The sequence below is a fragment of the Lissotriton vulgaris genome, chromosome 7 (assembly GCF_964263255.1).
Source record: "Lissotriton vulgaris chromosome 7, aLisVul1.2, whole genome shotgun sequence".
NCBI lineage: Eukaryota > Metazoa > Chordata > Amphibia > Caudata > Salamandridae > Lissotriton > Lissotriton vulgaris.
In genome coordinates this window covers 197353257-197367986 of record NC_141695.1, presented here as the reverse complement: position 1 = coordinate 197367986, position 14730 = coordinate 197353257, and the positions used below count along the sequence as shown (strand labels likewise).

The 14730-nt window shown below is 47.8% G+C and overlaps 1 protein-coding gene across 1 annotated transcript in view; it reads left to right on the top strand.

Moving 5' to 3' along the window:
* The window catches only part of LOC147701180 (myosin light chain kinase family member 4-like), a 303279-nt gene that overhangs the window by 173096 nt on the left and 115453 nt on the right, over positions 1-14730 (top strand). Inside the window, exons 5-6 of the mRNA XM_086929935.1 lie at positions 8427-8440; positions 12222-12377. Of these exons, the coding sequence (XP_086786061.1) occupies positions 8427-8440; positions 12222-12377 (170 nt within the window). The remainder of the gene's footprint in view (positions 1-8426; positions 8441-12221; positions 12378-14730) is intronic.

Here is a 14730-nt window from a genome sequence, read left to right as displayed (position 1 = left end):
CGTCTGTGGGCCTCCAGCCTTAACCTGTGCTGTACCGTCTGTGGGCCTCCAGCCAGATCCTGTGCTCTACTGTCTGTGGGCCTCCAGTCAGATCCTGTGCTCTACCGTCTGTGGGCCTCCAGCCAGATCCTGTGCTCTATCGCCTGTGGGCCTCCAGTCAGATCCTGTGCCCTATCGTCTGGTGGCCTCCAGCCAGATCCTGTGCCCTACCGTCTGGGGGCCTCCGGCCAGATCCTGTGCCCTACCGTCTGTGGGCCTCCAGCCTTAACCTGTGCTCTACTGTCTGTGGGCCTCCAGCCAGATCCTGTGCCCTACCGTCTGTGGGCTTCCAGCCAGATCCTGTGTCCTACCGTCTGTGGGCCTCTAGCCAGATCCTGTGCCCTACCTGCTGTGGGCCTCCAGCCAGATCCTGTGCTCTACCGTCTGTGGGCCTCCAGCCAGATCCTGTGCCCTACCGTCTGTTGGCCTCCAGCCAGATCCTGTGCCCTACCGTCTGTGGGCTTCCAGCCAGATTCTGTGCCCTACCGTCTGTGGTTTTCCATCCAGATCCTGTACCCTACCATCTGTGGGCCTCCAGCCAGACCCTGTGCTCTACCGTCTGTGGGCCTCCAGCCAGATCCTGTGCCCTACCGTCTGTTGGCCTCCAGAAGGCCCTGTACCCTACCGACTGTGGGCCTCCAGCCAGATCCTGTGCCATACCGTCTGTTGGCCTCCAGCCAGATCCTGTGCCCTACCGTCTGTGGGCTTCCATCCAGATCCTGTGCCCTACCATCTGTGGGCCTCCAGCCAGACCCTGTGCTCTACTGTCCGTGGCTATCAGATTAGTCATGTGCACGTCCTTTGCCCCACCCTCCTTGTCTGTCTGACCCTTTCTGGGCTCAGACATCGGCTGTGTGCAGTGGGGGTGGGGAGCAGGGCCTCTGGCCACACCCTGCCCACCCTCTGCTGACGTCCACTCCCCAGCTGCACATGACCTTCTGAGTTGCACAGTGGGGGTGGGCCACTGGGTCTGCTCTCTTGAGAGATTCACAGCCATGATGCAGAGGTGTGTGCTTACTGTCTGGCACAATATGCTTGCTGAAGGCATTCCCTTCCAGAACAATATCTAGACCAATTCTGAAACATTCCACCCATTGTACTTGTTCTCTACAGTGCATGACATATCCAACGTGTGGAATATTTGAGTAGTAGATCAGGATTTGTGTCAAAAACTATGAGTCCTTATGTTTAGTTGTTCAAGTTATGCCCACTTGCAATAAAGTAACACAAAGCAGTGCAAAGTGATATTTGCACAGAGAAAGGCAGTTTTCTGGCGCAAAAAAACTTTTCCATTGCAAAATAAAAAGCCTTGCAAGACTACGCACTGTTTTGCGCCGCTGCAGACCTTTGATAAATCTGCCTCTGAGTGTAGAAGCATGGTTAAAGTGTATATAGTCCACCCCCCACTTTATCCACTGAGCTCCTGAAAATGTGAGATTTTGCGGCGTTAACAGGGTTATAAGGTTGTTGCCTTCTGTGAACATTACATGGATTGGCGTCTGTGAAATAAAATGTCGTTGTCTTCTTCCACCTTTTACATTTTGACACTTGAGAAACCTGCTGTAATGAGTTTGCATTGCGGAGGGAATGCTTTAGGCTCAGTTACTGGTGTTGCTTTATCATCTGAAATTAAAGAAACCTTTGGAAAATGAATGCATTTCTTCCCTTTCAGCCCCTTTGTCTTTTCAAAGATATTTCAAATCCAGAAGTGGAAATTGTGTGAGCCATTTTTTCTAGCTATACGCAAACTCCAGGAACATGAAAACACAGTGATTCTGCATACCTTTGGGATCATGGCAATAGATCCATCTAGAACAATAACATCCGGTTCGACATGCGAAGAAAAGGAGTGCATCTGACGGCAACTTCCTTTACAATGTGAAGAAATGTGTGCGAGTCTATATATTACTGCACACAAATACTTTATGAACGCTAAGGCTATTCTTGTAATACATATTCTTTATAAATATGGCTCATTAGTTTAATCACATTTATTTGGAACCCCGGATCCACTGTAGTCCTAAAACAAAACCTTATTTTGGCTCATGGTATGCAGCTTCCCTAATAGTCCCACAAATGGATTATTGATGGATATGCAGAGCCTTTAAAATTACTTAATTAATGTGGAGGGGTTCTTACTCCATGAAACTGCTGGCGGGGAGAAAAGAAAGGCTCCCTGCCTGTAGAGAATCACAAATTCGGTGAAGAAATCACAAGGTTTTTAGGTCTCGGCTAGCCGCGCGGAAGCGCGTCTCCGCCGAGATCTTTTGTCGGCGAGTGTGCTTCCCAGGAGACACTCCTGGCCGCGCGCAGGCGATTCTAAACTGGCACGCGCATAAATACGAGCGCTGCGCGAAGCTCCCACACAACACACGCATGCGCATACATAGAAACACACACAGAAGCGCACACGCACGCACATACATACAGAATACCCCCACTCATACACACACACGCGCGCACACACACACACACACACAAGTGCACCCTCCCCCCTATCCCCCCTCCCCTTTAACTTACTGTGGCAATCTGGGGGACTCCGCTCTCTGCACGGGCAGGGAGAGTTGACGCTGCGGCTCTTGGTAGCTCCTTTCCCGGGACTCCCTCTTGGTCAAGTGAGCCCCGCAACACGTGTGCAACGTCCTGTTGTCGGCCCCGGGGCTCTCCACGCTCGCAGGAGCCCCGGGCCTCTCGACGCATTTCCTCCGCATGCCTCCTCTTCCGGTCCGGACGCGGTTCCGCCCCCGTCACAGGCGACCTTGCCTGACTTCCGGTGCGGCTGCGGCGGAATTCCGGGGGCAGTGGGAGTTACTCCACCCCCCTCGAGAGTGCACGTGAGCTCGCGACGAGTGGCAATGAAAGTTAAGTGCACACGATGAGCGCTATTACAGGGGTTGCAGATAACAGGCTATTCACAAATGAATGCATCAATTAGTTAGTCCGTTGGGGCTGCAGGCCAAAGAATGGTTTATTACAGGAATGCTGCACGCTTTGATTATGTGTTGCCAACACTCTTCACTGTCTTGTACTGAGGGCGTTTTCTCCTCTTCTGGGGAAGTTCTTGCCTTGAGCACTCCTCGGGAGCAGCTGCCTTTTTTATGGGTAAAATGCACTCTGCTGTTGTGTGTGTAAAGACAGCACGCCATTTTACGACATTAGAAACACTAAAATTGGACATAACCACAGCCGCAGCTTAACCAGTCGTTTCCCTCTAAGTCAGCAGACACTGCTCTGTTCAGAGGCATAGCTGCCTGACTGACGCCCATCCCCACCCCCTCCACCTGGTGGCTTTACAGAACATTCATTTTAGGTATCGGTTTCCAAGGAGACACAAATATTTGAGGCTTCGTGAAACCTGGGTGAGACACTAGTGATGTGTTACCGGTCTCCGATCAGAGTGGTATATTGCGCAAAGCAATTTAAACCAGCCTAGGTGAGTTTCTGTGGCGGTGATGAAAGCTCTATGGCGCCCCGCATGACCCTAATGCTCCCTAATCTATTTTACCGCAAGGGACATGACTCATCGGTGCAGTTCGACATCCGAAAGTAGGTCGGGCATTCTCCTCAAAATGAGAGCCAAAAAGCGTGACATTGCGAAGTATTTGTTTTTGACATGAAAATAGGACGCAGGCGCCATTCTGTGGGAACCGATAGGGTCATGAAGTGGGCAGATTTTAGGTTTGTAAACTAATTCGCAGTCGCGCCGGTTCGCCTAGCTCTTGGCATGCCCTCACTGTGTGATTTTATGTTTAGTGTGTGCCAGTGCTTGAGTCCCTATCTTGTTTTGTCTGGGTCGGAGGTGGTCGGCTTCCTTTGTTTTTCACCTCTGAGTTGCTAGGCTGGTTTTGGCTGGGAGCACAGGCTACAGAACTATGATAACCAACAAACGGACCGCTTTTTCACTGACAAGCTTTTGTAAACACTGCTGTTTTTCAAGAACTTGCAGGACAGAATAATTCTCTCCTAAAACGTAAACTTACAGTGCAGAGTAGTGAGTGCAGAGTGTGCAAAGTGCAGAATAGTGAGTGCAGAGTGCAGAGTAGTGAGTGCAGAGTAGTGAGTGCAGAGTGCATAATAGTGAGTGCAGAGTAGTGAGTGCAGAGTAGTGAGTGCAGAGTAGTGAGTGCAGAGTGAGTGTGCAGAATGCAGAGTAGTGAGTGCAGAGTAGTGAGTGCAGAGTAGTGAGTGCAGAGTAGTGAGTGCAGAGTAGTGAGTGCAGAGTAGTGAGTAGTGAGTGCAGAGTAGTGAGTAGTGAGTGCAGAGTAGTGAGTAGTGAGTGCAGAGTAGTGAGTGCAGAGTAGTGAGTAGTGAGTGCAGAGTAGTGAGTGCAGAGTAGTGAGTGCAGAGTGCAGAGTAGTGAGTAGTGAGTGCAGAGTAGTGAGTAGTGAGTGCAGAGTAGTGAGTAGTGAGTGCAGAGTAGTGAGTAGTGAGTGCAGAGTAGTGAGTAGTGAGTGCAGAGTAGTGAGTAGTGAGTGCAGAGTAGTGAGTGCAGAGTGAGTGTGCAAAGTGCAGAGCAGTGAGTGCAGAGTGCAGAGTAGTGAGTGCAGAGTAGTGAGTACAGAGTGCAGAGAATTGAGTGCAGAGTAGTGAGTGCAGAGTGAGTGTGCAGAATGCAGAATAGTGAGTGCAGAGTAGTGAGTGCAGAGTAGTGAGTGCAGAGTGAGTGTGCAGAATGCAGAATAGTGAGTGCAGAGTAGTGAGTGTGCAGAGCAGTGAGTGTAGGTGCAGAGTGGTGTGTGCTGTTGAGTGCAGAGTGCTGTGTATTGGCAATGTAAATGACAATGCCATTTATTTATGATTTAAAGAAAAAAAAAGAAATGTCATGAGCAATGCCAATAGCTCTACCTTTAATGATGCCGAGACCATTGCATTGCAAATGCTTGTTTTTTCCACAGTTTGACTGCAGGGGTGGCCTTAGGCATGTGCAAGCTGTGCACCTGCACAGGGCCGCCAAACCCCAGGGGCCGCCATGCCAATATATAATCCTTAATATAATAATCCTCTGAGGATGGATACATATTTACATGGTGGCCCCAGTGGCAGGGATTTGGCAGACTCCGGCTCTGTTCCACTTCCAAACATCCTTACCCCCTTCCTGAGCTCTGGGGGGGTGTGGGGGGGGGCTCCCCCCTCTTCCGGGCCCCCTACCTGCTCCCTGCCCAGGGCCGCCATGAGCCTAGAGGCGCCCCTGTTGACTTCAAGGAGGGCCGCTTTGGGACCCTCACACATAGGCCATGTGTTCTCACATTTTTTGTTTCAGAACGCGACCCTGCGTCTTGTGATGATGTTTGAATTTTTTTTTCCTGATGTTGGTTCAATACTGATCTGGTGCCGATTATCTTTCGATACCGCAGATCCGTTTTTGGATTTCTGATACCTAAATGGCCAAGGGGAGAAAAAGCTCTCTCTGCTAATCAAATGCAAGTATTTCTTTTTCCATTTTGGGGCCATGGAGGTCTACAGATCCTGATCCAGGTGTCTTCTGCAACTGAAGGGTCCAGATATGTCTCGAAATGTAACCCCATCATGCCCAAACCTGGCACCTTTTTAAACACTGATTTCTTTAAAACTGCTGAAAAGGAAAAAGCATAATCCTTGAATAATGCACTAAATTTGTGCCAAATCTGGTGAAATTCCGTTCAGCCATTTTTCTATAGCGAAGAGCAAGGATCCTATGGCAATTAAAATGGAAAGTTGCACTTTTAGGACTCCCATTTTTCTTGGCCCCCACTTAATGGACCTGCACAAAATTTGCAATGAAGAATACAAAGAAATGTTAATATATCTCTATTAATCATCATGATTGTGTACTATATGAATATTGTATTTGAATTAACGTGATGATAAGGGTAGGGGTGGTATTACTGTCCTATTGATGCAGTATTAGGGATAACACTGCAGTGCTCCGCTGCCGCATTGTGCAGTTGAGAAGATGACCAGTTGGGCTGGCAGTGCTGATTGTGAAGGTGCCGTAGTTGCTGAGAATTGTAGTTTAACTCTGTGGGATGGTTGTGCCATGTTGGCGTGGGTGCCTGTACAGACAGGCTTTTTGGCCCTAGTTGCCAGTGATATAGACTTTAATCTTGCTCACATCTAGGATACGTATTCCTAGCTTGTGTTGGCCCTTTTAAGCCCTTTCTTCCAGACCTAGAAGAAGTCATCTATTGCCTATTGGCTTTGGCCTGTCATTTTTGCTTATAGTAGAGGTTGGATCCTGTGGTCCTGACTTTATATTACACATTGGTATGGTTTATGTAGGTACTCTGACAGAGCTAAGGGTTATTTCATCCTTCTCAGGCGTACAGGCCCAGAACTAGAGGGACTCCATTTTGATGGAGCTGAGAGGCTTCAGGGGTAAAGGTAAATTTTATAGTTAAAGCTGTTGTCTGCTAGAGGAAAACCAGTCAGGACTGCTTCTTATCCGAGGAATGTGTTTTTCTCTTGGGCCCAGACGTAACATGCGGATGCGCACTGCGGTTGCGTGGAAGCCTTGGAGCTGGCACAGGAATTTGGTGGGAGGCAGCCCTCTGTTGGAAATTTCCATGAGGAGAGAGGAATCCATAATAGCGAGCTGCAGGAGAGGAGGAGTGTTCAGTCCAGCTTGTGTGCAGTTCAGCTTGGAGGTCAGTTCAGCTTGGAGTCAGAGCAGTCTGGTTCTTGCAGAGTAGAGAGAGAGAGCAGGATGTCTGCTGGAGCTGCAGAATAGAGTGCAGTTCTGGAATGGAGAAAGAAAGCAGATGATTGCTGAAGCTGAAGAGAGAGAGAGAGCAGTGCAGAGAGCATCAAAGCAGATGGAGGAGCTAATGCTGTCAGCTGGAGCAATTGAACAAGAGGCGTGGTGTTGTGGTGACGGAGGCAGAGACAGAGAGAGAGCCCTGATCCCACCAGAGTCAGAGAGAAATCTTCCTTCTAATAGGTGAGGTAGTCTAAACTAGTCCCCTTTACAATTACACCTTAATCTTGTCCTTATTCCCTAGGCTATTGTATGTCTAATCCTTTTCTTTCAGCGGTGTGTTAAAAGTCTGTTACGCCGCAGATAACCTTATATTGTATGTCTAATCCTTTTCTTTCAGCGGTGTGTTAAAGTTACTGCTAGTCATAGAGACCCCATAGATTTATGTATGTGTACTTCATCATTGTTATAATAAAGAAGCCCCATTTCTTAGTGAACTAGTGTGGTGTATATCTTTTGTCCCCATACAGTGGAGGTAACCTGGTCTCCTAGTCAGGTATTACTGTTTGAACAGATGTTACCCCTGATCAGGTAAGTGATAGTGAATAATTAGGGAGATAGGAGACCTGCAACTAAGGGATAAAGTTTATACTCCATCCCATAATATTATTGTAGTAGTGAGCCCTTAGTGAATAGGGAGAGAGACTTCCCAACATAGAGAGACTCCTGCAAACAGTGTCTTCTATTTCAGAGCATAGGTAACCTTTTCTTCTAGTCAGATGTTACAGCCAGAACAGATGCTGCCCCTGATCCGGTAAGTCTGAATAAATAGGGAGAACAAGGACCCCTTGAGCTAGGGAATTGTTGACACTAAGTAATTCGGCCGACCCATAATATTATTGTGGTAGCGAGCCCTTAGTGAAGAGAGAGAGAGACTTCCCAACATAGAGAGACAGAGAGCTGAAGGTATTCATAGGAAAGTGGTCGTCATTGGTAAGTGGCGTTAGTGAGAGCACTGATTGTGGTCAGTGTTTAGGTCTGCCGGATTGCGGACCGTGTGTAAGTGAGAGCACCGGAAGGAGACGGTGTGGAGGCCTGCCGGATTGCGGGCCGTGTCTAAGTGAGAGCACCTAAGGTAGAGAGGTGTGTAGGTCTGCCGGATTGCAGACCGGGTATAAATGAGAGCACTGGGACTGCAGGCCCATGTGTGTAGGCGCGCCGGATTGCGTGTCGAGTGAGCACTGATGGTGAGCAGTGTGTAATGGTAGATAATCAGAACTGCCCCAGGGTAGATTAGTCTGGACCCATGAGGTCGCGAGACTATGAGGTATGAGTGTGGTGTAGGGCATGGATGTCCTTAGTAATCAGTGAGTATTCTTAGTATCCCTATAGATTTAGTGGTGTTTCTGATGATATGAGCTTATATATTGCGAGTTCCCCATCCTCAGGTAGGTACCCAGGTGCCTGGATAGATGGTCCTGAGGAGGGAGGTGGTTACGTTCCGACTGGGTTAGAGGGGCTCTCAGGAGCTGATCCCATCTGGTCCGAAAATCCTGTCGGTACAGTGCCTTAATAGAGGGTTGTGGTCTGCTGCTATGAGTATGGTGCTGGGAGGTTGTTGGGTTCTGCTGGGGTTAGTGTGGTCATGCTGAGAGGGAGAGGTTTATTACTGTTTGTTGCTGTGTGTGTGGTGAGTTGTGGTGTATACATGAAGTTGGTTGAGATTATGTCAGTGGGGGTACACTATAATGGGTAGGCGTATTATGGGGTGGCATCCGGGGATGGAGCTTTGATTATGTGTTCTGGAGGCAAAGTGATATTGGCTCAGTACTTGGGGTGGCCACGTGCTGGGGATACTGGTTCAGTACTGAGTAGCGATCGTGTAGTATGTTTCCTGCTCTTTCTCTGGTAGGTAACTGAATAATATACATTCAAACTCATTTACTGCATATATGTGATTCTTTTCTCTGAAAAAGGCCAATACTCACTGCTTCGGTAAAAAGATGGTAGTTTTATTTTAGTGGGATCCCTGCATTTGTTTTTAGTCAGTGGTACTGAGTTAGATCAATTACAGGAGTGAATTTCTATGGCTGTGCAAACAGATTATAACAATAACAAAGCAGCAACCTAGGTTAACTTCTTGGTACTACCCACGGTGAATCACGTCACACCACCATCGAGCAGCAATCTGTCCTCCATTGAATGGAAGACATCAATTTATTAACTTGTTAAGAGAGAGCAAGGATCTTTTGCAGACCTAAAATTGTAAAAGGATCTGCTTTCTAAAGACCAGAGTATGACTGGGCTGTAGACAAAATGTGCCATTTCTTGAAGAACTGCAGCAATCAGAAACCCAGAACAATATTCAAAATGGATAGTTTGGTTGAATGTTAGAAGACTTTAAGACTCGCAGGCACTTTATGTACAGTTTGTTGGCAAAAGGCTTATTCATTGGGGCAGAGGTACCTGCTGTTCTTCTGTTTCTCTACAAGATTTCTGGCTCTTTTCTTAAATAGATTCCAGGTCTAGTGGTAAAGATTAGCAACTCAATGGGTTTGAAAATCCTGCTGCAGCAATCACCACCCCCTTTTGTACCGCTTTTGGCCGCCATAAGTGTGGCAGGGTATGCTCAGACGTGAGTCCCTTGCTTACTTTGCCACGGATTCGAGCAAGCCGGGCTGAAGACGGCTGGAATGCCAGAAACCGGTCCTCGGAAGCTTGTTTCCGGTCCAGGGAAGACATGGCTTGGCAGTTCGGGCTGGACTGTTCCCATGAGGCACAGGGTCAGACTGATTTGCATATAGCCATGTCTGAACTGGGGTGGCAGAGTGGGCTAAAGAACGGTGATGGATTAAACCCAGATCTTTCGACTGGGTGTGAGTGTTTGATTGATTCAGATGCTCCGTTCATCACCACCCCCTTTTGTACGGCAGCAATGAAAGCAGCAATTCCGACTCATCAGGACCTCGCAGAGAAGGTATCTGACTTCACAGAGCTCTCTTTGGCTACAGCCTGCTGCCTTGCCTGCCAGAAGAATCAGAGCTAAAAAAACAACTGAGTCCGAAGGTAGAAATCTTCACGGAGTGAAGGCCTAGAAAGTAAGTGGCCAACAGGGAACCTACTCTGGGTGCAAAATTTGAATTTCTCCTGCTGGGAGCTTTCCCGCCAACAGCCAATGGCTTCCCCGAGACCGCAAAAAAAGAGAGAGTAACACTTCGCAACAAAGGGAACTGGGGTTTTCCATTGGCAACAAAATATCATCCCCCTTGTAACTCTTTGCTTTACCCACTACTAACATACCACACATTGCTTACATACATACAAAACTGTTAATAATTCATAAATTATGCCTCTTGATTGAATTCTCTTTGCACCTCAGAGGAAACCTTTCTATTTCCCTGAATTGGTACTTATTTATACTCTACGTTTGGTCACACGTGGGGAGCCACAAAGAACCTTGTTGTTTTATGCTTTCTATCAAAATTAGCACTGTAAAAGTCAAAGCACTGAAATGAAGCTCCAAGGCATATAAAAAACATTCAATTACATATAATAATTATTTTCAAAATAATAAAAACTAGTTGTCAAAGCGGCGTTTCGGTGGACTACAGTTGATTGACACCACCTTCTTCAGGACAATCTTTTTATAAAAACATGTTCAATTTTCAGTTTATTGTTTATTGTTAGACTGAGCGAGCTTCACCTCTTAGATTGGTGGTGGATCGTATTCTCAGAGGTAATGTCAGGAGGATATTTATACACACACCAGGACCTCCAGACTTTATGTCCCTTGGTCTCCTTTATTTTCTTCTTTTATTATTCCAATTACAACTTTTGGGTTCTAGATAGTTGTATATTTGGCCTTTAATTTTCAGGAATATACCATCGTACTTGATGCACGTAAATTATTTATACACTTTATTCAGGCAATTTATTTGTGTAATTGACATCTGCCCTTGTATCTCTTGCTACTCTTCTTGTCGTATTTATCATCCAATGGCTATCAGATGATGTACAGCCATCTTCGGCCACAGCATGCTGCCTTGCTTAGCTATGGATTTTTGACTTCCATTCTAGAGACAAAGGTCCAGATGTAGGTCGCCAATTACCGAATTCGGCCGTTACCGACCGGTAATTGGTGATCGAGATGTAGGGGCCATTATTTTACAGAATCAGTAAATTTACCGAATCTGTAAATTTACCGATTCTGTAAAATACCGAATCAGTAATTTAACAGATTCGGTAAATCAAGATGTAGGTGGCACTCCACAGAGTGCCACAGGCCCTTAAGAGTCGGTATTTTACCACCCAATCCTATTGGGTGGTAAAATACCGAATTCAGGTGTGCATGCACATCTGTGCATGCACACCTGTGCCATGTGACACACAGACATGCCCTTAGGGCATGTATGTGTGCCACATGGCACACAAGCCTGCACTTGGGGTGCTAGAGGGTGTCAAAGTGACACCCCCTGCACCCTTGCTGGATTCGGTATTTACCGATTTGGTAAATACCGAATCGGTATTTCCCATGGATTCCCATGGGCTCCAAAGCCCATAGGAATCAATTGGGAATACCGATTCGGAATTTACCGAATCGGTAAATACCGATTGTTACAGAATCGGTAATTCAAAATAAAAAATTACCTACATCTCCCTCCTTCTAATTTACCTACTCATAAATACCGAATCGGTATGATTCAGTATTTATGAGTCGGTAAATTAGATTTACCTACATCTGGCCCTTTGTTCCAAGGTTAAAATTTCACTGGGATGAATCTGGTCCCTGTATCCGACTATGCTCCCTCGTAGTCGGCCTTAAACCTTGTTCTTGTCCAGCTCAACGAGATGATTGCAGTTGGCGCCTAATGCTTTTTGTTGCTATTTTAAACCTTTAATTAAAAAAATCTATAACTCCAGTTTTCCGTATTGGGTATTGTTGTTTTGATGTAATTGTATTTATGAAAATTTACTATATTTTTCTGAATTAGTTTAGGATTTTTCTTGTGTTGTGTTTTGACTTTATTACTGCTGACTCTATTACTGTTTGACCACTGCATGCATACTTTATGTATTGCCCTAAGTTAAGCCTGTGCGCTCTGTGCTGTAGCTACCAGGGAGTTGACTCAGGTTTAATTAGACATTTTAATGTTTCAGCCAGAGATGGATGGGGTTTTCACCGAGGCCCCCCCTTCCCCAAACCAATACCCTAATTGCCCACATATATATTCTATGAGGAAGGAGATTTGCTCTGGAGCTGTTGTCCTGTACATTTTCTTCAACAAGGGATGCTTTCACTGTGTTGCTGTACTGTTTATTGTGAGGGGGGAGCGTGTACTATTGCTGCTGTCTCTGCATTTTCCTGGAGCAAAGAAGCTTGCCTTGGCGATGTCCATATTATACCTATGCTCTATATCTTACTGACGCTTGAGAGAATCGTATACCAGTAGAAGAGTCAAATAATTGCCTTTACAAATTCTTGTTGTTTGCTTTGTTCTTCAGGGTAAAGGTCTGCCTCATTTCAAATCATGTCTTACACTCTTGGTGAAGGTTGCTGTGGCAAAGTGCGTAAAGGATTGTATAAGGGTAAAGTCGCCGCTATCAAAACTGTCCCCTACGACATAACTGATGAAGAGGACCTCAGAAGAGAATGTCGCGTCTACGGGTGAGTAGTGTATGGTTCATCTACTGCAATGATATACCTCTGTAGTTTGGAAGCACTTGAAAGCGGATGACAAACCCAGAGTTAGACTGGGCTATGAGGAAATTGAGAGGTTTCCTGACAGGCTGGTGACTCTGGAACCCAAGGCAGGATGTGGAGAGTAGATGATGTGGCTTTACAGCCAACAGCCAAAGCGTCTGACTTTGGAACTGGGGAACCTTGGGCAAGTCCCAGCCCCAACTTAACATCCTGTCCTCCTCTCGACCTCCGCTCCTCTCCAGCAAGCAGCCCGGGCCGTCACATCGGTTGGCTCCTGCCCCTCTCCGTCACGCTAGGGGCGCGGCTTGTTTCCAACCTATTTCACCCTGCAGTTGCGCTTGTTTCCCAATGGGCGGACACACGGCACGTGCCAGGAGCCGGTACCCGCCGTGCCACGTCAGAGGCTCGCGCTCCTGCCGGGCTGGTATCGGCGACCGGGCCTGGACACGTAGCCGCTCCCTCCTGCCATGATGCCGGACGGCAAGCCGCTCTTCGACCCCCGGCTGCTGCTCGACCTGGACTGGAGCCTGAACACGGTGTCCTTCCAGGGTTGCGCCGCATGCGGCCGCATCGAGGAGGTTGTGGTGAGCGACGAGTGCCGCGGCCGCCCGCTGGGCAAGGGGGTATGTGTGTGTGTGTGTGTGTGTCTGTGTGTGCGTGTGTCTGTCTGTGTCTCTCTGTGTGTGTGTTCGCGCGCGTCTGTGTGTGTGTGTGAACAGCATGCCGGAATCGGAGCGGGTGTTCACGCGCGCGACCTGATCCGATTCCGGCGTGCTGCGCGTGACCATCTCTTGTCTCCCTTGGCTCCTTGGAAGCAGAGCGGACGGCTATAGGTCTCGCGGCGAGAGCGCGCTTTTGCCAGGGCGAGACCTAAAAAAGGCGACCGTTCCACACCACGCCAATAAATCTTATAGACTGCATTCAGAAAAGTTTGGTCGCTGTCTTCTTAATCAAATACAAGCCTGGATGGTTGAAAGTGATGTTTTCAGTCCATTTGAAGCAGGCTTCCATCGTAGGGTCTCAACCATTGACCAGGTTTTTGCGTCATGTGAATTTACTGGAGAACAGTTTTGATTGGCAGGGGCAGCCTTTATGTCTCCTTTGTCGACTTAAAATCGGCTTTTGATTTGAATCCTCGACTCGGCCTTAGGAGGGTCTTGGCTGACTTGGCAATGCCCCCTCACATTCTGGCACTTTTAATTCAGGTACATAAGGACAATTAGGCGCATATCCATTGGGAGGGGAGTGGTCAGGCCCAGTTGATGTAAAGGGTACCAGTTTGTAAAGGCGTTCACCAGGGCTGTGTCCTGCCTCCTACTATGTTCTCACTTTTTTTAATACTCACATTTTATTAGTTTTTAAAACAGACAATGCAGATGCAACAGTGCATAGATATAAGATGCGGTTGCTTGACCCAGACCGCGTTTGAGGTACAAGGCGATGCACCCTCACCCTTTTATTACCAAAGGGTTCAACAATGATACATTTACTTCCCCGCACCCCTACCTCAACCCAGCAGACCCAACCACCTGCCCCACACTCTTTTGTGCATCTTTTGGTATCCTGGCCCAGGTATGCCGGCTTCCCCTGCAAGGCACACCAGTCCAAGCCCCTCCGCCACTGGGTGACTGTAAGGGGGGTAAAACTCTTCCACTTGGCAGCAATGTCTCTTGGTCACTACACAAGCCATACTTAGGAATGCTCTGTCTGCCCTGGAGCCTCGTATACCCTCCAGGATCACCACCTGGAGTGTACAGGTAACCTTCCATCCCAATGTCACACTTCGCTCCCCAACCACATCCGCCCGGTATTTTGATATGGAGGCACAGGACCAAGTCATATGGTAGAACTCTGCAGGTTCTTCTGTACAATGGAGGCATTTCGGGGCAGGCAAGCAACACGCCTGGTGTAGCCTGAAGGGGTTAGGTACGCACAGTGGAGGTAATAACGTTGAATTAGTCTCAGTCTGGCTGATTTGGTGGATCACCCGGGGGCCATAAGGGCATCCCTCCAATCATCATCCTCCAGAGGGCCCAGCCAACCCTCCAATCGGGTTCGTAGATGGTCCAGCGTGGTGGGGGAGTTAATGATGAGGAATTTATAGATCCAGGATCCCTCCTTGACCGAACTTCCCCATAATTATCTTAGCTTCAAGGGGGCTAAACTCAGGGAGCATTGCTTTGCTGGGTATGTGTGCGGCAAGCGTGTGTTGAAGCTGCAGGTATTTGGGAACTGGGTGGTGTTAAGTGAGTAAGTGTTCTGGACGTCATGGAATGTTCCAGACGTCCCCAATTTTGGAAATGCCTACAAGGTCCCA